This window comes from Solea solea, chromosome 3, assembly GCF_958295425.1.
Source record: "Solea solea chromosome 3, fSolSol10.1, whole genome shotgun sequence".
Classification (NCBI taxonomy): Eukaryota; Metazoa; Chordata; class Actinopteri; order Pleuronectiformes; family Soleidae; genus Solea; species Solea solea.
This window is the reverse complement of record NC_081136.1, coordinates 16693165-16718154: the sequence shown is the minus strand read 5'-3', so window position 1 is coordinate 16718154 and position 24990 is coordinate 16693165. Positions and strand designations below refer to the sequence as shown.

The following is a 24990-nucleotide window of genomic DNA, read 5'->3' as shown; positions in this document are numbered from 1 at the left end:
TTATTAATTTGCAGGGAGCTCCAGGAACACCAGGCTTGGACGTAAGTTAGTTTAACTTCATCTGATGAATGTTTTTAAGTCTGGCGCAACTTTCCAGAATCAAAGGCAACTGCACTCTTTTACTGTGACCAACCAAGCAGTGTTCTAACATGTCTCTGTTGGGTGGTGGTGACAATTATCTGTGCCTCCACCCATCAGTGATAGACTGATCAGTGTGTGTTATGACTGTATATATTTTGATTTGACAGAGGCCCATATGCCCTTCCTGGCACAACCCTTTTATTTATCTGGCCTTAGGACTGGATAAATGGTCCCAAACAGTCTGCCTGGGGTTAATTTAGAGTGTCCAATTAATAATGAGTAATGATTGTTAGGTACCTTGTTTGAGGAGTACTCTAGCTCTTGACCCAAGCCAAGTTTCCTTTCCACATGGCCATGGGCCACCCTGCAATATTAACCCGATTAAATAGTTGGATATAGACAATGTGATGTAAATAGCATTCTTAAACTTAACACCAAGGGAATAAGGAGCAGTCAGATTGAGAGTGTTATTATTTTGACATGTTTATGTCATAATCAGATTATAATGTCCTGATATCTAGTGGACAAGGATTATAATGATACAGACTCCAAATATTGATATTATGATTAGCGTGCAGTGCATGTAAATGTAGTCAGAGTTTTATCTGTACGTTGTTGCATCTGATTCTGGTGAATTGCTGCCTTTCTTTGTCTGTCAGTTAAATTGAACTTGAACTCTGAGAGAAAGCACAGCAGCTCACATCTTTTCATTCTTGTTGCATGTCCACCCATTTTGGCTCAAACCTTTTCACCTTATTTCTGTTTCCTTTGGTCTGTTCTACTCATCACAGTAAAAGCCTCCAGAGTAATTAAGTGGACTTGTACGTTTACAGGGGTTACCAGGCTTAAGGGGCGATAAAGGCGACGTTGGGGAAAGAGGAGAAAAGGTAGATGTAGATATGCTGCAATGGCTTGTTGAATAAAGCCCCTTAACATTATAGAGGACTGATGTCAATGGACAGTGATGGGACTTAGTGCAGGTGTTTATGTAGCTGCTGTATACAGTTAAAGGAAAGCACAGTTTCCTTTCTTGAAAATTCTCTCCTCCATTTTAATGAATTCCTTTTACTTTGCAGATATTTTGACTAAAGTTCAAGTAAGCCTTAGTTAGGGATAATCCAGGATTTTTGAAAGATCCAAAATGTGAGGAGGAGAAAGCAGTAAGCAGTAAATTTAAGTTGACGTATATGAGTTGGTAAAATCTTTTTCTGTTGTCCTAGGTCAGTGAGCTGAACAGAAACCATATACACATCCTTTAAAACATAAAGCGATTTCCTGTGTTGCTGGAATGCATTTAACGCAATGTGGGCTACGTCAAAAGACTTAATAGTTGGAGAAAACATGTGTTAGTGTGTAATCACTTGATACATGCCCTCCCGAGTTATCCCTTTAAATAAATTGAATCTCTATACCCCGAGACATGCCTTTGCATAAAACGTCATCACCAGTCCTCTCAGCTCAGCTTTTGTTCTTCACCTTTGAATGATTTGCCATCTCATTTCTCAAAATCACCAGTCCAATCTCATTGTCGTGACGTGGTTTAAACATGTCAGATCAAACAGACGTCCATTGACAGCAGGCTCTTAAAATCCACATTTGTTTATGTTTTTTTTCCTTCTGTCGTTTCCATGCATGGACATGAACTTACACGTCACCTCCCGAAGTTCTTGAGCTTGTTGATAACTCTTCCCTTGCTTGTGTACAGAGTGGTTTTCCGATACCCTAATCTGTGTGTGTTTCAACACGTTTGACTTTAATGTGTCTCTTAGATGTTTAAATGACTTTTAGGTAACACTTTACAGTAATTATTGATATGGTAATAGTGTATAATCACTCAGAAAAAGCTTATTTCAATTCTAAAACTTGTTAATAACAATTGAATCTGTGTGTGACATATGGAAGGATACATTCAAACTTTATAATATTTTATCATTTTACTTTATAATGATCTACTTTGATTCAGAAAATGTTTTCATGTAAATGTATTCACCAAATTATAACATGGTATTACTGTAATATTATCTCCTTATTACCACAGCATTGGCATTGTTATTAACAAGGTGGAAATTGCTTTAGAAAGAAAATCCATAACAATAATATTACCATACTATTACTGTTCTCAAACATTAAGTGTTACTGCCTTTTAGAAACTGTATCCCATTCCTTGGATCATAAAAACAAACATACTTTGGTATGTATTTAACATTTCCCAACAGTGAACAGTGTATTATGGATTATCATTTTCATGAATTACTTTTGAAGATTCAGACACTAGTGGCACTTAGTTATATGTTTGCATGCACTCAGTACAACATTTTAATTTGCAAATTCAAATGAATAAAGTTAGAATAGAATTGAGGCTCCAATACTACACATCTGGAATCACAACGACTGAAAATGGACCTAACATCTGTGAAGTCTGCTACTAAAATGTTCTCACATGCATTTTCCATTTAAAATAACATTGTGTAACTTGTGTTTTACTCTGACGGGATACAGTTTGTTGTAGATTTAATTCTGTTTTTCTGGAGGCAATTTTCCTTTCTACTCTTTCTCATCCTTTGTGCCCTTGACACCCCTGTTTTTGGCAAACAGCTGTTTTCCATCCCTTCCCACTGTGTTTTCCTCCCTTTTTGTCCTCCTCCTGTCCTGAGGAATGTTTTTTTGAACACTCAGTACTGTCTGGTATCCCCTCTCCTACCTAACATTGGCAATGTGTCTTTCTCCCTCAAAGGCCTTTTTAATCACTTCCCCTTCCCTAATAGCAGTGCTATCCCCAGATGTTCAAAAGGCAATGATTTTTTTTTTTTTTGTAACTTGACCAAACTATTGTATCCACAGGGGGAGAAGGGAAAGAAGGGCAAAAAAGGGCCTAAGGGCGAGAAAGGAGAACAGGGTGCCCCTGGATTAGATGCACCCTGCCCATTGGTATGTCCAACTGTGAGCTGGAAGTTGTCTCCTAGCTGTGTAGAGCAGTCGTCTCCTGAACAAGGAGGAGGGGGTGGAGCACCCTGTGGTGAAACAGATACCTCGCTTCTCCCAAACAATAGCAACCTCAAACCAAAAATAATTGACCAAAAAGAATTCCTACATAAAAAATTAGAATATTAGAAGAAAAAAAAAATTTGAATATCAACACCACTGGACTTGAGGTATCAGAAAACCAACATGGGCGGCTCCTCCCTCGCCTCCCCCCACTCTTGCGTCGGTCACGGTGGACAGATGCAAGGTTTTGAGGGCGGTCCACCTCTCTCCCAGTAACACTGCCAGGTCGTCTTTGCAAACAGGGTTTCCGGGGATTTAAGGGTGAAAAGGGGGAACCAGGGCAGCCAGGTCTGGACGGGCTGGATGCCCCATGCCAATTGGTACAGTATTTCTCTTCTTCCTCCTCCTCCACCACCAACGTGTACCCATGCATGCCTCTCACCTCCAGCCACAGCTGAAACACATTCATGCATGACTAAAGAGCACAACAACAAGCATGTATACATTTTTCATCACTATATTTTACATTACCTTTAAAAAAATAATAATAATTTAAAAACCTGCACGCTAACTAACCGCAAGCAGCCTTTTTCAGACATAATGAGAAGTCAAATGATTATAGAATATTGATCTATCTCTCTAACTCAGTCCTGTAATTCCCTGGATTAAAGCTTGAGAAAAAAAAAGTTCTGCTTAAAAACCTGTTTCCTTCAAGTTCTTCTATTGACCTTTTAACTTGAATGCTAACACAGACTAGCTTTACTGATGTGTTGCCCAAGCTACAGGCACATGAACCCCCTCCTCTACTCTGTTAACTTCCCCTTATCCCTTTCTGTATTTGTACCAATTGGGCCAGACCATGAAGAGAAGAGAAAATCACTTATTTCCATTTGACCTATTCGGGCAATTCAAAATGAAGTTTGTAATTTGTATTTTAATGATTTTTGTTTATGTTTCTGAAACAGTCCTGTGTAAATGCATGACATTATAATGCTGTGGTCAAACATGAGTGTGTGAAGCGATAGCATAGAGTGTAACTAGGCATACTATTGTGAATACTGTGAGCCATGACAGGTAAGAAGAGATTCACAAATTGCCATCTCATTATATTTTAGTTGCCGTGGCTTAATTATAAGGACAACAACTGCTTTGTTATAGTGTCCCAACAATTTTGTTGCATTTCATTGCTAATGTTCTGAAGCACTGAAAATGGTGGGGCCACTAAAACAAAAGAGTTGACATATGTTTGCCAATGCATGAGATGAGGTACTGTGTTTTGCACGTGGGAAATATTTTTTTATTGATTTCGCAGATGTCCAAAAAAAGATAAATTCACGAAAAGATTAAAGATGTTTATTTGCTACTTGTGCATGAACAGACTGGGCACATAGGAATTCTTATGCAAAGGTTTCAGAGTCAGTTTATTGACAGGCAGAGAAAACAAGAACAACTTACACAGAAGTGAAAAAGTACAAAAAATAAAACAAAAGTGTACAAAAAGGCAATAAGAATCAGGCAGGGAATATGACACTACAAAAATTCAATATATAAAAAAGATATCTACAAAACCTACTAGGTTAAAAGACGGAAAGGAAGAGAAGACTGTAGACAAGTGAGAAATATTGAATGTCCAAAGGAATATTACACTATTTTTATTGCATGTAGGAGAATTCGAGGTCATGAGAGACATTTATTGCGTATATTGCGTAAGTATAAGGAAAATTATTGCGCAAATAAATATCCTCCTTACTTCATTTTACAGTTGTAATAATTCAATATGCAACAATTCCCTGAATTTCACCAACGTGTTAAATCAAAAAATCACACATGCAATCTATTTAAATTTTGAGGACTTAAATCCTGTAAGGTTGAGACAGCAACTACAAAAGAGAATATAATTATTTTTTTAAAAAAGGTTCAGATTTTAAAATGTATCTTAAATGTGGTTTAATTTGTTGTACAATGACTTTAACACAGAGATATGGAGGAATAGAGTCTCTGTGATGTCTCAGTTAGACAGGATGGGAGCTTCCGTCTCTATTATCTCCTGTTTTTATTATTTGGGCTTATGTGTTCAGGCATGTTGTTGTGTGTTTGGCACAAAATCAACATCATTTATCATGATTTTCCATAAGCTTTCCACTCCTCCTGCAGTTCTCATTGTTTCTCTCCCCTGCTCCTCCTCTCTTAACAGGGCCCAGATGGTTTACCAATGCCTGGATGCTGGCAGAAGGTAAGACAAGTGTATCCTGAATAATATGACTCAATGGAACTGCACAGTATGTGAGAGGGAGACAGAGTTTAAAAATCAAAAAAGCCTGAAATTGGCATAAAAAATGACAACCTTAAATCTTTATTTAAAGCTGCAGTGTGTAAAGTCATCTGTATGCTGCATCGTTCATCTGAAAACAGGCTCTGTCAGGCAAAACTATCAGACCTGACCAAGGGAGCAGCACAGGGGTGGGCCATCATGGGAAACTGCTAAACGACAGGGTTTTTTGTGTGCTTCTTTGTGTTTTTAGTCACACTCCAACCTGTTTGCTGCTATCTTGCTTTACTAGCACAATAATTTCCTGTGTGCAGCGCGGGATTGTTTTGGGTGACACGAGATTGAAACACCATGATATGGTGATAGGCTTACTCAGCGTTGTGTGAATACATTTTGCAATGGTTTGAATACAGCTGACGTTTGTTTGTATTTAAAAGTTACGCACTGCAGATTTAAGTGTGATACAATAGGAAAAATTAAAGCGGAACTTTGCTCGTGTGTGGCCCTTCGCTCCGTCAGACTGTCATTTCCTCTTCTTTGCTTCCTCCAACAATGGTTTTCTCAGCTAACAGACAGTAGGGGGAGTGGAGACAACCGTCAATCTCCCAGCAACAAACCATTTAAACATCACAATGCATCCAAAGCTGTTTGGGTGAAAATTAGGGTCAAATCCTGCATAGTTCCACTTTAAGCTGTGATTGACTTATTTGTTCTCCTCTTAAAAAACAAACGTGTGGTTCCTCTGTCAGTTTCTCCTTGTGTGTTTCTGTCTGTTGACGTTTTTGCATGCGATTTTGAACGTTTTGAGATGTGAACCGTCTCACTCAGATCATGTACAACTCAATCATGAAACCAGATGCAAACATCATCATGTCATTCTCTCCCCCCTCCCCCCCCTGTGTTTTTTTTTTGCAGTGATCACTCTAACCTGAAACGCATGGAGTTTGTAAATAATGCTTCTTTTATTGTATTTATAGTTGTTGTTTTTTTAAATGGGGAAAAAAAAAATAGTCTAAAAGAAAAGAAGTCTATGTGTACAATAATAACCGTCCCTGGTTTCACACCATTAGCTGCTTCTACTCACATTGCTGTGTGGAGAGAAAATAAAAAACAACACGTGTGTGTGTCTGTCTGCGAGTTTGGATCCTTGGCTGGCAGCGGAACTTGTCTCTTTAGTCTTTGCATGGCTCAGACTTGGAGTGTCGCGGCACAGCCAGATCCATGAAGGTGAAGGGAACGTGGACAAGATGGAGGAGGAAGGGGATCTGGACTGGCCGTCTAACACCAAACGCTAGGTGTTTTGTGTTGTTTTCGTCCCAATAAGCTCACCATCCATTCACGCAGCATCATTTTCTGGAGGACTAAAAAAAAAAAAAAAAGACTGTGCCAAACAGGACATTGCACCCCTGCAAAAGCATGACTCGTGTACTGAAACTATATGTATTGTACATACATGTCACCATTTTGTGGTCGCGTCACGGCTTCTGCAGCAAAGAACAACACTAACGCAAAAACAAAGAAACCCACACACAGCTCTGCATTAGTAATTGTTTTCCTCTAATCTTCCTTCAAGGGAGTCACGCCATGGCTGGTAGCCTGAAAAGTCCCCAGAAAGTAAAGCTGTTGGTTGTTGTTGCTTTATTTTGGTGATACCTGCGAGAGGCTCTGATATCAGCAGGGTTTTTTTTCACCGTCGCACTCGTGGCTCGGCGTCGTCAGTGTGATGTCACCTCACCGAATGAGGGTCTGACATTTGGACAAGTCTGCCGCTGGACGCCCCTCTCAGAGCGGGGAAATGGATTCTGAGACTCATCGGTGTGTGTGTGTGTTCCAACCTGCAAACGCTTCGGGGCCTGAACTGAGAGCGTCAACAGAACGCAACCATCTTTCTGTCTTTCTTGTTTGCTCTCATTCTTAAAACATTGTATTTTTGTGTATAATAGCCTTCGGTGCCTCAAGCTTTTATTCATTCCTTTATCAGAAATGTACATCTTTATATCATATTTTTAATTATTGGAATGGTTTTTATTTCAGAAGGTTAAGGTTTGTTTGGTTTTATGTATGTGTATGTATACATGTATGTATACATACACATATAAGAAAGTTTGTGATTATTGTAAAGACATTGTGCTTTGTTTTTCCTCGTATCATTTTGTTTTTTATGATGTTAAAACGCAGTATGATTGTGTTCTTGTACAGCCTCTGATCTTACGAGCTCTCGCTGTTTGTGCAAAACAAAAACCATTGCAGTTTTCAGTTAAGCTGCTCATTCACTCTGGACTTATTCTATGGAAGGTTCTTTATAAGGTGTTGTCACTTCCCCCGCTGCAGGTACACAAGTTACAAAAATCGTAAAAGTTTAAAATATCAGGAATCTGACAGATTATCTCCCTCCCACAAGCTAAATTTGCTTTATTATAAAATAATAATTTTAAAAAATGTATCGGTGTTTCCCTAACCTCGAAAATGATGGTGTTCTTAAATGTCTTGTCTACCAAACAAAATTCTTATTATTTTTTAAATGATTTCTTTGTTATATTGAGCAAAGAAAACAGAAAATATTCACATTTAAGAAGCTGAAAAATCATAGGGCTTGTTTTATTCATTTTTATCAAAATAGGTGACGACTAATTTAGTAATCGATTAATAATGGATCAATAACCTAAACATAACAATTGGAATATGAGTGAAGGGGCCCTATTAACATATATCACTTAACATAACCAGTGTTATTTGGATTCATTTAAATACTGGGATGAATAACTAAGGCCTTGTGTAAAGACTGCAGCCCAAATCGGATATTTAAGCATATCCAGATTGTATCTAGCTTGTTTTTTTGGCAACTCAAACTGAAGTGTCTTCCCCCAGGATTCCGCTGAATGCGTATCCAATGCATAGCAACTCTCTCATGGCATTGGAAGTAATATGCATCCACCTCAGTCAATGTTTCTGCATCCACCAATTCGGTTTGTGTCGTTGTTCCTGTAGAAAAAAGGAACACAATGCTTCAATTCAGCAGAATTCAGCACTGCTCCCTGTTTTGACACCATACTGAATTTAGACGCATTCAGTGGAATCCCGTCGTTCTGCGTCCCTCGACAACTACAACGATGACGTAGATTTAGAGAGACGGAAGTTGATTGGAGGTTCTTTAAATCATCAACACAGTTTGAAGTAGTTTGAATCTCATTGGGAATAAATCTGCCCCCTGTGAAAAGCCCGTAGCTGACTTTGCGTGGCCTATTTACACCACTGTATTTTAACGTTGGTGATAATGGTGTTACTTGGAGAGCTCAGTATTTTCTCAGGTGTTTCTTGATATAAAGAGTTTGAGAACCACTGGTTTAGACTACTTGTTTGTCCAAGGTGTGGCCTGTAATTATAGAAATCCATGTGGAAGACTAGACTAGACAATGTCAATATGGACACACAGATCGGATCGGATCGCTTGCAGTATATAATGTGAACAGTTGGTCAGGAAGATCAGATTCTGTTCGATATGCTTACAAATCTGATTCGGGCTGCAGGCTAAACAAGGCCATAGTATTGAAGACATCGGTATAGTAGCTCCGAGGCTTGGGCTTCAGGGCCCCCTGAGCCCTTGGGCCCCAGGGTGTCAGTCGTCAGACAAAGGTAGTTTTATGAAATAGAACCATCTCATGCTACACATAATGTATTGTCTTAAAGTAGAGGATGCGGCGCCAGGAAAAAAGCTGAAAACAGTCGGTTTCCGTGAATCAAAAAAAAAACCACAAGCTAAAAGGTGGCCAGTTATGTCACATTCCATATCATGCGGAGCAAAAACTAAATGGAGTAGAAAAGTAGCTCGATTTATCTTTCACCTGCATTGGAATTGCCCCCTGATGTAGTGGGTGCTACGCAAGGTCAACACAGTACGTCTTCTCTTTGCTGTACATGTAAGAAAAAAAACATATACTATATATGCATGAGCGACTTTACTGTTAAGAGCGGATGAAAAATACCAACATTTTGTTGTGATGTACCTGTAACCACACGGTGGAGAAGATTCCAACCCACATGGTTTCGGTTTGAAAGTACAGTTTATCTCATTGTTATCAAAGGTGCTTCACTGATATGGCGCTTTTCCATTATACAGTTTGAGCACTATCGGGCATGTCGTGTTCCAGTACTTTATACCTCTTCAATGTGGGCGGGGTCGTCATTGCATGACACAAACTAGTGACATTTTTGTCTTTAAAAAGATCATTAAAAAGATTAGTTCAATACTTCCTGCATGACTGGAGCACAGACCTTGTCTAAATGTTGGAGATCAACATGTTTTCATGATTTTTAAGTAGTACTATTCGGCATTGTCCGGTTTGATTCTTGTGTCAGACATCGCGCTCATGACTCTTCCAGTGACGACACTCTCTGGCCAATCAGTGGCCAGCGGTCTGTTGACGTCACATTTTAGTATCAGCTCAGCTCTCTTGGAACCTCGCCAGAGCAGGTACCAAAAAAACACCAGTTACCAGTTACTGCCCCCTAATGGAAAAGCAAAGAAATTGGTCACACTGAGCCATGGCTGAACTGTATCATGGAAAAGCGCTAATAGTGGCAAGAACAACACAACAGGTTTCTTTATTGTTGTTGGGCTTTTATTTCTTGTGCATATACGTACATATGTGTGTGTATTTTTTTTGTCTCAGTTTTTTTAAGCGGTACGTTATTTATTTCTTTTCCCTATTATTTCTTAAGTGAAGGCATTTCGGTTTCTCGACAGCATTCCTTTCATTCGTCTCCATCACGTGCAGCGGATTTTGGATCACGCTAAGACGTCGTGACGCAGACGCGCAACAGGCTCTCAGTGCGAAGGCGTGTTCACGTCAGATCATTAGCTATCCGTGCACTGCGTCTGCTTTTCTATTTATGATTCAGTGTGTCAGAGAGGTTACCATGACAACAAAGCGCTCACGGGCTGAATGCTGACGGGGCTCAGCTCATGTCACCGTGTTAAACATCGCAGCTTTCTGTCACTCTTTCTCTTTTCTTTCTTTTTTTGCATTGAATGTAGTTTGATATATGTATAGTTGATCATTAATGTACTGTTAAAAATGTGTGTGCTCATTTGGAAATAAGTGCAATTTATACTTTGGTCAATATGTGTGGCATCAAATGCAGCTGAAATGTCACATCACAACTGTGATCTGTGGAGCTCCATTTGTTCAGTCCTGCGACGCTGTATACCACTATACCTGCAAACATGGACAAACATTTCATTGAAATCTCAATTTCTTTTCTCTGTTTTTTCCTTCCCTTTTTAAAGTGTTCTTTCCATTACTTTGTATTAACGGAGATTTTTGCAACGCGTTTCTTTTTTTAAATTCTTGTGTTTGACAAACCCAGCCGTTGTTACGAGTTGCTGTATCTTTAACATGTGCAGCTAATTTTCAAAATGTATTTTTGTATTTGGTTGACATATTTGTTGTGTTTAACATTTAGATGATTCTGCCGCGAGCAGAAGTGCCAACATTTCTTTCCGTGTCAGTATTAGCAAGAGCAAGCAGCTCTGAATATCCCACATCTGGGCGTTTGTCACCATTTCAAAATGTTTCCTCTGAAGAATGAGTAATATATACACTCATAACCAACCTTCTAGTTATGAATCCTTTTCAGAATAAATGTTATGAGAGTCAAAGAGCGTAATTCTTTTAATATCTCACACTCCAAAGCCTTTAGTGCACTGCAGCCTTACTTAGATAATTAAAATCAATAAAACAAATGTTTCGTTTGTCCAAAATAAACACCATTGTGGTACAAAATCAAAAATATCACACTAAATCTACTTTGTGACTTCTCTTTAAGTTACAACTTCCTTTTTTCTTTAGTTGTGGCACAATATACTGTATGTTTTGGTTTATGTAATGCATTTGTGTTTTTCTTTTGTTTCTTTTTTTACCCACTTGATTGAAGACCCTCGAGTTCACACACTATTATATTTCAAGATGACATTTAATATGACTGTACCATTGGAGCCAAATAAATGCAGTCTTTCAAATATGTCGTGCAGAAGATTTGCTTTTATTGGTAGTCAGTATGTACAGTACACTGCTATAAAAAGCCTACAAGAATTAAAAAAAGGAAATTCTTAGGTCAGACATTGGAACAGTGAACAGTTGCTCACATTGTTGCCTCACAGCAAGGTCACAGGTTTGGATCCCTTTTTGACGGAAGGCTTTCTCCACTCTGTGGAGTTAGTGTGTTCTACCCCCAGTGTCTCTTCTTGAATGCTATTGAGATTGGCGTATTGCAGCTGGTGAAAATTAAGCCAAGTTTAACTGTTTATTTTATTTTATTTTTTTGTTCATCTATTTTAAAATAACAATGAGCAGTAATAAATGATAATGCAAAATGCATATTCAAAAACACAACCATAAGTAGAACAACAAATGATCAAAAAAATAATGGCAAAACGAATAAAAAAAAGTGCATCAAATAAGAAAACAACAAACATGATTCTCGGTGTCAGTATTGGTCTGATACTGGGCAAAATGTCTGGATTTTGCTCAGCACTGCGAAATCTGACACGATTCTGTAACCCTCAATACAACATAAATACTACTTCACTAAGCAAATAAGTTAAAAAGTTCTTCTTGATTATTTTATTTTGTTGTGGGGTGATTTATTTTCTTAACTGAAATGTAATATTTCTTGCGGAATTGGATGGAATTGCATCAGAACGAATGTGATGTCAACAGTATATTAGTTTAAAATATGTCAAACAACTACTGAGGTACTGAGGTTGTGACATTGGCACCGTTATTGGCAGGGCCAGCCCGAGGCATAAGCGAACTAAGCGGCTGCTTCCCAAGCAGTCGAGTGTTTTTTTGTTTGTTTGTTTGTTTTTTTAAACATATTAAATAACTTAAACAAGTGGCATGATTGAATGAATGAATGAATACAAGAACATTCTGATTTCATGACACCTGCCAGTGTTCGAGTCATGCGCATCAACTAGACCAAATCAAATTCTGCTAAAGGCTCGGACTGGCATCGGTCCCTAAAAAGTGGCATTGAGCCCTAACTAAAGTCACAAAACGCAAAAAACATATTTTAAAATGTGTTTTGCTCTTATATTTTCCCATTTGTTGTTGTGACATGTACTAAATTTCGGAAAATAAATGTATCAATTTGTTTTTCCACTGGACTGTGCGTCACACATTCTTCGAACAGCTGCACCGCAGCTGTGACGTACTGTAGAGCTGGCGTTTGGCGGCGCCGGGGCGCTGCGTGCGCGTTCACGTATGGATAAATAGAGCCGGGTCGTTCGTGCTTGCGCAGCTGAGGCTCAGTGGTTGTGTGTTTGGGCAGGAGAAGCGCGCGTCGTCGTCGTGCCGGACAACATTAGAATGTCTGCGGAGATATTTGACAAGAAGACGACCATTGACCTGAGGAAGAAGCACGTAGGGTAAGACGAGATCCGCACAATGCACGTGACAACTTTGACTTTAAACAGAAAGTAAAGTTGACAGGACTTCAGCACCCCAAACAAATATGCAGAACTTGTGTGTATGTTTGAAATAATATGCATACTGTCAAACAGTGTACAATCTCAGTCACTACTTCATGCACAAACTTTGCTCTTTGCTGTTTTGTCCACAGACTAACATGATTCAGTTTTTATGATTTCTTTGTTATATGCAGCTAACAACCCCAGAAAATATATCAATTAAATCTTAATTTCAAGGTACAGTGTCGTTCTTGAAATCTCTAAGCGGCATGGTATTATTCTGCAGCACAAGTGACTTGTCCCCATTGTTCCTGTGATTCATGACAGCATGTTAGCGGAGTTGTGCAACACTCACACTTTTAATGTCAACAAAATGGAGACACCTTGGACACACAGGTCAGTGTTAACTTCCACTCCTCTGCAGGCCTTCTTGCAAGATTTTCTTCAGCGATGACCCGTTAAAGATTGTCCGAGCCAAAGGCCAGTACATGTATGATGAGAAAGGGCAGCGCTACTTGGACTGCATAAACAATGTGGCTCATGGTAAACGCACACAAATGCAAAAAAAACACACTCCAGCAAATGTATGCTGATATGATGACGATAGATGCCCTGGATTTTATTGAATTTTATTTAAAGCTGCAGAAAGAGACAGGAATTGTCACTTATTTACTTGATATCACTTATAAAACTCACTTTAACGTTGCTCTTCTGTGCATGTCTTCCCTTCTCTTTCTCAGTGGGCCACTGTCACTCGGACGTGGTGCAGGCTGGAGCTCAGCAGATGCAACTTCTCAACACCAACTCGCGTTTCTTGCACGACAAGCTTGTGCTCTATGCACAGCGGCTGCAAGCAAAACTGCCTGACAAGCTCTCTGTTTGCTACTTTGTCAACTCTGGGTATGTCTGCAATTTTCTGCCACTCCCTAATCAACAGAATCAACATGCATAAAACGACTTTTCATAAAGACTTGTCAGGTAAGGTCAGGTAACACATAGGTCACATAAGGGCAATTTCCTTTATTCCTGCTGTAGTAATGATGTAGTACAAATCAACGTAGTGGCTGCTGAAAGGTCAAAAACAACAAGTTTTTGAGGCCAAAACTAACCTCCTTTAGCTTAGACGCTGTGTGATCTCAAATTGAAGACACCTCATTGAGCACGTGCCCCAAAAACCCACCAAACAACATATAAAAGAACCTAAAACGTGAAACACTGTAAAACAAAACAAACCGGTTACCACAGTGAAAAATGTGCGTGAGTAAAATGAGAGTGCCTGTCAGGAAACATGACGGCATAAACCTGTTTACTTGATGAGTAATGATCTGTGAAAAAAACATAACCAGCCAGATATCATACTGCGTTAAAAATCCATGTAAAAGCTTGTAGTTAAAAGCAGAGGAGACACCAGTGAACAAACATGCACGTTTCTTATTTCCGAACAGGTGTTTCAGGACGAGATTTCACAGGGTAGCTGCAGTGTCCTCCAACACGTCATGCACTCGTATTCTCAACTTTTTTGAGAAGGCCACAGTACCATAATCAATAAATGAAGCCCAGATAATGAAAGGTTATTGGACGCAATGAGACATCGAATGGACTGTAGACTGAGGTGGACTGTCCACAGAAACAATAAAGGTTGTTGTAAAAGTGTTATTAGCTCAAGGCTGCGAGATAAAGGGGTATAGTCCACACTGTATTTTCAAGTCTGATATTGAGGCTAAATGAGGAAGTGACTTCCTCGCATTAACACGAGCATCCGAACACTGCTCCTCATCAAAGTCTGGCGTGGTTACTAATTGACACCTCCTGCTGCAGGTGTGGAGCAAGAGTTAATAATGTTATACATAAAACAATCCTCGCACACGTTAGGCAGAGCAGTTATCAGCAGGGCCGGCCCAAGCCTTTATGGGGCCATAAACTGAATTTGAGTCACCTGTGGTTTACTATTATTGATACAAATGTATCAGTGTAATTGTTGTTAACACACTCTTGTTGTTTAGTTTATTTATTCTTCTGCAGTAAAATAAACAAAAGTGTCCTGGTATTCATTTGCACTTTCAAAATCAAAGTGAGGTGACTTAATGTGGTGATACTGAACTTCAATTGATAAATAACAAAGTAGTGAACCAGTTAAACGGCCTTGATTTTTAAAATGTGCACATTTGCACTAAATGTAAATAAAACCAAATCACTTGAGAAAAACAATATCTAGGTACACAACTGTATATATAAAAGATATTTCAAATAGCGATCAGTTCAATGCTGGTCAAAGTCACTGGATTGGATATTGGACGGATAAAAATGGAAAATCTGATACAATCCAAAAATCATCATCATGTACATATATATATATATATATATATATATATATATATATATATATATACAAATATATATGCAAACAAAGCAAATGTATTCAGAGGTCTGGACCCTGGTACACATGTCACACAGATTTCATTGTGATCACATAACACGTTTAAATATGACCAAAAAGTATGAAGATCATCCTCATCCACATACTTTTGTGTGGGCAGTTGTTTTCTTGTTTGGGCCCTTTATCTCTACAACAGAGGAATTCTAGGAAACGTTGCCTAATATGCATGCTACAGCATGTGTACTACATAAACAGACCCCTTACAGTTCACAAAGAGATTAAATATAAGGGGAAATTGCATAATTTGAATAACCAGGTGTCACCTTATTTGACCCACATATTGTAATACGTGCGTCATTGTCTTACGTAAAAGTGTTATCCACTGGCTTCAGCTGTGTATTTTGTGGTGACTGAGTAACACGTCGTAACCCTTGCCGTTCTTGAACTTTCAGCTCTGAAGCCAATGACCTGGCCCTTCGTCTGGCGAAGCAGTTCAGAGGCCACAAAGATGTCATCACACTGGAGAAGTAAGTGGCATCACCGTCTGGTCTGTGAAAAAAACAACAACAACCTGGTGCTGCATCGAACCAGCAAGCACCAAGTATAAAATAATAATAAGGAGTTTATAGTCCTTTTATTTACTGATTTTCAGGACCGATATCAAGACAGATTATTACTAGTTAATGAAGCCATTAACCAATGTTTAAAACCAATACGCACTTACTCAGTTAAAATTGAAATATCTGTCTAAAAATGACAATAATTTGACAATAATTTGAACTTTGGTTAAATGTTTATCAGTACTTAAATGTATACACATTTAATGGTCATTTTAATGTCATAACAGACCACGGTCCATGTTCTGCTTTTTCATTTGTTTTGCAGTGCCTACCACGGCCATGTCACCTCGCTCATTGACATCAGTCCCTATAAGTTCCAACAGCTGTCGGACGCTGAGCAGAATCCATTTGTCCATGTGGTGAGTGTTTTTACTCTCACTGTTCACCTGCCTGCACACTATTAAAAAACCATGACTCAACTTACTCTGCTGGGCCTTGGCAAGCGACACACTCTGTTAGCATGTGAACACAGAAGTGTGTGTATACAGTGTATAAGCAGGGGAGGAGAAGAGAGGGAGACCAACAGATGTTTTGTTTTTTTAACTAAAGATTCAGCAGGGCAAGACGTAGAGCTGCATGGTATGGCAAAACAATATTTTAGATAGATAATGTGTCAAAATATAGACAGCTATATTAAAAGGTAGAACAAGTGTGAGGGCATACACTGCAGCTGTACAAGGAAGGAAAACAGGGACAAAAAAATGTATCCAACCAGATGAACAAACCAAATCAAGAACAACGAATAACGACTATTGCAAATGAGCAGTTTTGTGCAAAGTTCTAAATGGATATGATAATATATTGGAATGAAACGTCAAAGTATAGATGGAATAATTATAATAAATAAATCAAAGTAACCAAAATTGACAAATGCCTCATAATTTCTCCTTTTAAATATTTAATTCACAGTTGTACGGCTGCTGTCTTTATTGAAACAGAGTAGGGATAAGCCGATGCGGCATTCAGTATTGGTTTCGGTCCGACATCACTGGTCCGACATCACTGGATCTGGATCTGGATGTCTTCAATATCTCTGATTTTTGGGTCAAATATTGTGTCACACATTAATAGATTAATAAAGGAACAAATCAGAGATTACATTTGAATTAATGAGGTGCCATGTTTATATATTAGTGACTGCAATGGATACTTTTTTCATAAAATAAAATGTGTTGATTTGACCCATGGAATAGCCTCAGAAGAGGCTAAATATCAACATTCTGTCTGTCTTCAAATAACTCACAAAAGAACATAAATGCAGAAGAGAGGTAAATATTATGTGTTAAATAATTAATGAATGATTTTCCATTGAAATCAGCAGTGCAGTAATGCAATTTCCATCTGGCTTATCTGATTTCCTCAGCTGTATTTCCGAAAAATTTATTTCAGTTATGAATATGAATGAATTTTCTTTATGAAACATATAAAAAAAAAAAACCTATATAACCACCCCTTATTTTACAGGTAAGGTAACATGATAAGTGTGTCTTTATCTCACTAAATTTTACTCTGATCCTTGAGATTACTGGTGTAGTTTGACACGTGGGTCTGTTTACTTACCAGCTCTTGTGTTACATGCCATATTTTATTCATTGTCTCACACACACACACACACACACACACACACACACAAAGGATTGAAGCAGTGGTTCAGATGTTGGTCACTGAGGTCTTCATACCCTTTTAAAAGTAACTAAAACAAATGACTGCTCCATGATGTAAAGGAGGGCGAACCACTGCATAACAATAATCATACTGTATATTACATGATTTCTTAAGTATTATTCAAACATTTTCTAGGTTTTAAAAAGTCATTACAGTTTCTTTACTTTTTTTTTTCAAACAGGCTCCCAGCCCAGATGTGTACAGAGGCAAGTACAGAGCGAATCATCCCGATCCTGCATCAGCATATGCAAATGAAGTCAAGGATATTATAGACAAAGTCCACAAGAAAGGAGGCAAGGTACAGTTTGTGTCTGATACTGTATATAATATAATCTTGACCATGCATAATTGTCTTTACCATATTGTTTGATTGTGTTTGTGTTGTTTGTATGAACATTTTTATTTCCTAGGAAAACACCAGGGATGGCAAAAAAAAGTTGAAACTGTTTATTGTGTTATTGTGCTCAAAGAATTGAAGAAACTGGAGATCTAATCTAATGTCACAGTTTCAGACCAGTTTTTTTTTTTGCTATTATTATTCTGCCTCTGTTTGGTGAACAAAAACAGTAACATTATTTGAACGCTGCATTCTTCATCTGTAAAGTAATACTATCAGACCTGACTGAGGGTGTGTTTGTGTACAGCAGCAGCTTGGCATTTAAGGTTGGCATTTATACCATCAAATTGCTGCAATCTTTGAGTTTTCAGTCATATGCCAAACTCTTTTGCAGCGGTCTGGCACAGTGTTGCTGTTGCCTCTATCTGTGTTGACCTTAAACTAATCACTTCCTCTATGCAGCATGGGAACATCGCCAGGAGACACAAGATCTAAACTGAGAAACACTGAGAGAGAGTAATGTGGAGCTGATAGTTTGACAATAGTTGGAATGTAACATTTCTTTACATTAAAAGTTAAACGCTACACTGCAATAATGTCACATGTACTCCTCTGTGACCGTTTCCTTATTGTTACATCCTATTTTTCATTTTACTCATGCATCCTTTTTTTTCCCTTTTCTCTCCTCTCACTTTCCTCAGGTTCAGATCGAGGACTCTGGCTTTTAGGGTCAAACCCCACATCACAAGAACTTTGTGTTTGGGGAGACTTACTGTGTCGAAAATATTGGGCCTTTAATCCAATCCAATGTTTAAAAGCACAACCCAAGGGTCTGTCCATGCTTCCAGCGGTGAGGAGGACCTGTTGCGGGCCCAGAGATTACACAGAGTACATGCAGCAGTTTGTAATGTGCAGATGTGCGTCTACAGGAGACCTACTGGACAAATACATGTATGCTATTCAGTGTTTCTCCCTAGTGATCTTATGAACCCAATCAAACAACCTTGTCTACGCTTGTTTCAAGTGAACCCACTGCCATGAAATTCATCTCCACTCTGACATGAGGTAACATGCTCTCCAAGATATTAATGATTGCCTCTCTCTCTTTGTGCACTGCCAAGTGAATTGTGAAACAGCACTTATGAAAGAGGAACAACAACCAGATGCCAGGATTCCTCCTCTTTCCCACCTCGTCGGTCGCGGCTATGTATTGACAGACCTGAACTGTTTTTCTCTTGCACAGATTGCCGCTTTTATTGCTGAGTCATTGCAGAGCTGTGGCGGGCAGGTTATTCCTCCTGTGGGCTATTTCCAGCAAGTGGCAGCGTATGTACACAAGATTCATTCATGTACCGAAGTACAAATCTGAAAAGCTAACGGCCCATTTATACGTCACGCGAAAGATGGAGACGGACGGAACCTTTCGTTCCATAATTTGCGTTCATTTCATCCGTCATTGTGCCTGTTGCAGGAGAGATAAAAGATGAAACAGAGCCATAATCCCGGGGGCAGTTAGTATAGAGTAGCCCAGGAAGCTCCATGTTTAATTCGAGGGTCTATCCGGAAATATTGAAAATGACACTCGTCATCAACCTCCCTCATGGGCAACACCAACAACTAATATTACGCATTAATGGGAAGACTTACATTCAGCAGTCTTACCTTCCACCGCTGTAAAAATCTGCTTGTGGCTATTTTGGGCCAAGCACGTTTGTTGATCCCTGCAACTTGGCACTGCCCTTTCAAGCAAATATAGCATAACATCTACAGCAATGCAAAAGATACAGAGGTATGTAGGGTAGAGACGGTTATAAAACTGACAAATATGAAGAATAAATGGGCCTGCACTTGAAAGCTTGTTTGATTATTATATAAGCTAGCCATTGTCAGTGCTACATGAATACATTCATTGTCGTGTTGCTTACATTTTTTTGACTATTGACCTGAATACCTGAAACTACCACCTTGTTTAAGGACTTTGCTGCACCTCTACATACAGACATGTACGCAAGGCGGGGGGCGTTTTCATCGCCGATGAGGTTCAGGTTGGCTTTGGGCGTGTCGGCACCCACTTCTGGGCCTTCCAGCTTCAGGGAGAGGACTTTGTGCCTGACATTGTCACCATGGGAAAGCCGATTGGCAACGGCCACCCCATGTCATGTGTGGTGACGACCAAAGAGGTGGCTCAGGCATTCATGTCATCCGGAATGGAGTATTTCAACACAGTAAGAGCACTAATGTGAACCTTCTTGTAATAATAATTGTAACAGAGTCGATGTATGATCTTTGATTTCTACATGAATGAGAAAGGATGTCGACCTGGCCTCAATCCGATATGCTGATATATTGGGAATGCTTGGGCCGACAACTACACAATAAACATACAGTAAATAGTTGTAGAGAGCACCAGCATAAGTCAAAGAGACGATTCAGCTATTTTAGTCATTTCGTCATGTAGGCAGACCATGGCCAAGAGGAAAGGAATTGGTATTGTAACCATTGGGTTGACAAAATGGCTGTTCAAATGCTGGGACAGGCCAAGGGCTGGGGTGCCCCTGAGCAAGGCATCCAATCGCAAGTGCAGCCAAATTCTCCTGTGCCCAGCTTGTGTGAGTTTACTACTCATGTGTATGGGTTTAAATGCAGAGGTCAAATTCACGATCGCTAATTGGTGTGTATGTGAAAAAATAACTAATTCAACTTCATTATTCATATCATGGGAGCTTGGCGTGTTTGCCAATATCGGATAATACATTTTAAAGCCGATATTGAATGATAATATTGTGCATCCCTAGTTCAGTCAGAATCCGACTGACTGACTGTCTGCAGCTGCCTTGCTTTAATAACGCAAAGTTGCTGTTGCCTTGACATAAAGCAAATCACTTCCTGTGTGGAGTGAATATTTTTGGGCGACACGAGTTACAGACTGCATCTTTAATCTATCTAACATCACCATGCAATGGTGCAAACTCTTGATGTCGATCTTTTTTCTTCTTTCCTGCGTGTGTGGTTTTGAATTTCTCAGTTTGGCGGCAACCCAGTGTCCAGTGCTATCGGCCTGGCCGTTCTCGAGGTGATTGAGAAGGAGGATCTCCAGGGTCATGCGCTGCGCGTGGGCCGGTACCTGACCAATCAGCTGGAAAAGCAGAGAGAGAAGCATCCACTGATCGGAGATATCCGGTAGGCAAAAAGACACACAGTTACAGGATAAGCATCAGCTGATTGGTAGGTTGACGGTAGCTCAGTGGTAGAGCGAGACGTCTTTCAACTCAAAAGTTGGGGGGTTTGATTCTATATGCCCCATGTTGCTCCTGATGTGTGTGGGTATGAAAGATGAGTGATAGGAAATGTGCTGCACATATATGCGCCGTATGAAAGTGTGAGTGAATGAGTGTGAATGGCTGAATGGCAAAACATGATCCCGATCCAGAACACCAGAGTGTTTAATAGCAGAGCAGTTGTCGTTCATCCCTCTCTCAATCAAACTCATCAATGAGCGATTCAGGGGGAGGAAGGAAAACAAAGATGATTATACTGTATGGGTGTATAGATATAGATAGATATAGGTACGGATGGGGGTGTATATGTACATTGGTATGTACTGTATGTGTGGGTGTATGTTTTTATGTTTTTTTTATGCACTATGGTTTATGTTTATCTATTTATGTTATGTCTTGTATTGCACTGCAGCATGGTCCTCTTGTCCAAGACAAATTTCTCCCGAGCAACTTTGACTTTTGACTTTGATACAGCCCCAAGCCACATCCGGCCCTGTGACCAATCATGATCGTCCAGCATGAAGTTAACTGGAAATTAGAAAATAAACATAAATAAGTTAACAACAATTGTTTTATATAAAATAATATAATTTTGGCATCTTTACTAAGGCTACTTCATTTTTTTTCATTGCTTAATGATAACATCTTTTCTCACTAGTTGCAGCTTGTCAAAATTAGACAATTTACAGCTTTTTATAAAGTGATCAAATTAATATTGAGCAGAATTGAGCTCAGCTTGTTGGTCCGGCCCTCAACAATGTCATCTTTTTCCCATGTGGCCTCTTGGGAAAACTACTTGGTGTATATGTATGTGTGCTTTGTGATATACTGTATTCATTGTGTTGCATTTCATGTATTTGCAGCTTTTTGTATGTATTTAAAAATAAATCCCAACTAGGGACTGGAGTTTTATATAAGCATTTCCTATGAACTCTCTGTGCAGCCCATCAGCTTCATGCGCTGTTTTGGAACTATGTTAAACTGCATTGTCCCTTAAATAAATTCATTAATTAATAATACAAAAATAATCTTGGCAGTGAAACATTAAGGCAAGGGTGTAGGTTTGGTTACAAGACTGGTGGGGATGCTGTGACGGCTGTGATGCGTTCATTGATGCTCGTTAAATCCACTCACTCACTCTCGCTCTCCACTCACAGCTTTCGCGCACGTACACGTTGCCCTGTCTCAATATTGGTAGGGACAATCAGCAGCCATTACATTCTAACAAATGTATATAAAGACACATATTACACTGAAATCAATGTTAATATAAAACGCTCATATTTTTGTTTATCATGGTCCAAAAAAGGTTTCAGTCAAGATACAGTATGAGTTTGTGTGCAGGATTTTCAGTGTGTGTGTGTTTAAAGTTGACTAAGACGACTGTGTCACATCATGCAGGGGGTGCGGTCTTTTTGTCGGGGTGGAGCTGGTGAGGGACAGGCTGAAGCTCACTCCTGCGACAGCAGAGGCCCAAGAAGTCATATATAAGTGAGTGTGAGAAGCGTCGTACCCATTCAGTTTTACCACCAACATTCACTGACCCCAAACAAAATGTTCCACTAGTGTTATGTATTGTTGACACATTGGTGTGTCAGAAACAGAGCACCACCAACATATCTGGAACTCCCAAGCTGTTGGCATCTCTGCATAAGCAAATAACACTATCTGGACAAAGGTATTTGGTCACACCTGTTAAGTATTGAATTCAGGTGTTTAAATCGGGCTTTGAGTTAGGCCCCTTATCTCCATTGAAGGGCAATCTTAACGCTTCGGCATACCAAGACGTTTTGGAGAATGCCTTTCTTCCAACTTTGTGGCAACAGTTTGAGGAAGATCCTTTTCTATTCCAACATAACTAAAGCAAGGACTATAAAAACATGGTTGGATGAGTTTGGTGTTGAAGAACTTACACTATATGGTGTATTTTAGATGGTCTTGCTCTAGCCTACCTCACTGCAGAGGTCTGCAGACAAATCCCTTGTTGTTGTTATACAGCACATTGGTCAACTCTATTGTTTTTTTAAATGTGCTATAGCAGTGGTTGTCAAACTTTTTATACCACGTACCACGTGAGAAAATACTGAGCTCTCGAAGTAAGAGTGGTGTAAATAGGCCAAGCAAAGTCAGCTACGGACTTTTCCCAATACAATAATTTGCTCTCTCATTATCATCCTCTTCCTCACATAAACTTTAGGCACTGGTATAGTAAAATTAGATTCAGATGGAGCAAGAGATAAGATGACTCTTACTATAATTATTATTTATGTATTTATGTGTTATTTGTTTAATTTTCTACGCACTCCAGTCAAAATTCTTCAGCTCCAATCCGATCATATTCCCTGGTATATACAGTGAAACAGCATTTCTGATTGTCCTCCAAGGACCACTAGAGGAAGCTCACGTACCACTGGTGGTACACATACCAGTTTGAGAACCATGGTGCAATAGAAATACGTGTGGATTGGATATCACTATGTTTTACCTTGTGCATCTGTGCACGGTGCAAAATTAATGTTGCTATTGCTCCAGGCTCAAGGAGCAGCACATCCTCCTCAGTGCAGACGGACCTCATCGCAATGTGCTCAAATTTAAACCCCCAATGTGTTTCGCGAAGGAGGACATTGACCTGGTGGTGGAGAAAATTGACCACATACTCGCAGGTAGATAACCTTTATCTTGTTTGTTTTGTTTTCTTTTAATAACCTGTCCTCTCGCTCTCTCTATGTAATGTCAGCTGGGACGGTGTTGTAGTGGTACATGTCTTCTTCTTCTTTGTGGCTGGTGCATTATTTAAATAGATGGAGGTGTTGTAATTGTAGCCTACTGTTGCTGAAGGAGCGTAACTGTGTCTGTGTTTCCAGAACTTGAGAAAGCACTGGGCATGAAGTTGGCAAACAAACTGAATGGAGAGAATGAATCCAGTAAAAGGAAGGTAGGTGTGGCGTTGATTGTCCCTCTTATCACATATTTGCAAGCCAAGGGTGCAGTTTTAAGAAGTACAAAGACATTTTAATTTTAACTTCATCTGTTCTTGACTGTATCTCAAGCAGACAACTGATGAAAATGGACGCCCGTATCACAGCGGTTCAATCCATGAGGAAGGAATTCCTCAAAAGAACCACAAACGCCTCAAGACATAAAACCTCATGTGAACTTTGTGTGAGCACTTTATCACCCATGTGATTAAACAGAGGTCCTAAATTTTAAAGGTGACAGAATCCCGGGGTAAAGGTGCTTTAGTATTTAGCCTGATCAGAAATGTTTTATAAAAACAACAATGTACTGTATGTCTGTGAGATCTTGGTTTGTTTAAATTGTACTCGGGATCAAGCCATGTGTTCAGCAAAGCATCTTGAACATTGTTTCACTTTAGGACAAGAAAAGTCCCTAATTGTGTTAAGTTGTACATCTCATCTTCTGCCAACACTGACTTTGAAAACATGATTTTAATAAATTTATTTGTATGTAAATCTTGCGATGTGTCACCGTATGGATTGTGAATACTGTATAACACTGAATTCTGACCCTGACGTCTGCCCTCTCTTAGAGAATCGGCTCGAATCAAGTGCAAGGGAAATGTTAGTAAAGAGAGTATTGGTCAACAGCTTGTCTGTTCTGTCTCAGCCAAAATAGAGACACTGTTTGACAAACCTGCAACTATTTAACAGTCCACTTGAGTTTATTAACAGGGAAGGGACGTGAGTTTTTACATTTATGTAATCTAAAATGTGAAAACATTTATTAAAAATTATTTAATACCCATTAATAACAAATGAATTGGGGGATGCAGATTCTGAACTGTATGATGCCTTTCTTTTTGTGGCACTGTTTTAATTTATTACCAATAATAATTTGATTGTATTCCCCCCCTCATAGTTTTCTGAATTATCTTATTCACAGGTGT

At 39.2% G+C, this 24990-nt stretch overlaps 2 protein-coding genes across 3 annotated transcripts in view; both read left to right on the top strand.

Moving 5' to 3' along the window:
* Positions 1 to 11356, top strand: part of LOC131455969 (collagen alpha-1(XXV) chain) — a 180945-nt gene extending 169589 nt beyond the window's left edge. Inside the window, exons 34-38 of the mRNA XM_058623895.1 lie at positions 15 to 41; positions 915 to 968; positions 2923 to 3009; positions 5261 to 5299; positions 6909 to 11356. Of these exons, the coding sequence (XP_058479878.1) occupies positions 15 to 41; positions 915 to 968; positions 2923 to 3009; positions 5261 to 5299; positions 6909 to 6935 (234 nt within the window). The 3' untranslated portion in view covers positions 6936 to 11356. The remainder of the gene's footprint in view (positions 1 to 14; positions 42 to 914; positions 969 to 2922; positions 3010 to 5260; positions 5300 to 6908) is intronic.
* A 1275-nt stretch (positions 11357 to 12631) lies between these two features.
* Positions 12632 to 24560, top strand: etnppl (ethanolamine-phosphate phospho-lyase). 2 transcript variants are annotated; one of them, XM_058624858.1, is made up of 13 exons: positions 12632 to 12764; positions 13231 to 13349; positions 13547 to 13706; positions 15636 to 15710; positions 16069 to 16162; positions 17650 to 17766; positions 19049 to 19131; positions 19805 to 20030; positions 20831 to 20985; positions 22485 to 22574; positions 23616 to 23746; positions 23948 to 24018; positions 24137 to 24560. In XM_058624858.1, exons 1-13 carry the CDS (start codon positions 12706 to 12708, stop codon positions 24224 to 24226), a joined length of 1470 nt encoding a protein of 489 aa, XP_058480841.1. In that variant the 5' UTR covers positions 12632 to 12705; the 3' UTR covers positions 24227 to 24560. The 2 variants fall into 2 exon arrangements, with proteins under 2 accessions (XP_058480841.1, XP_058480840.1); XM_058624857.1 differs by having other exon boundaries at positions 24134 to 24560.
* Positions 24561 to 24990: the final 430 nt, after the last annotated feature.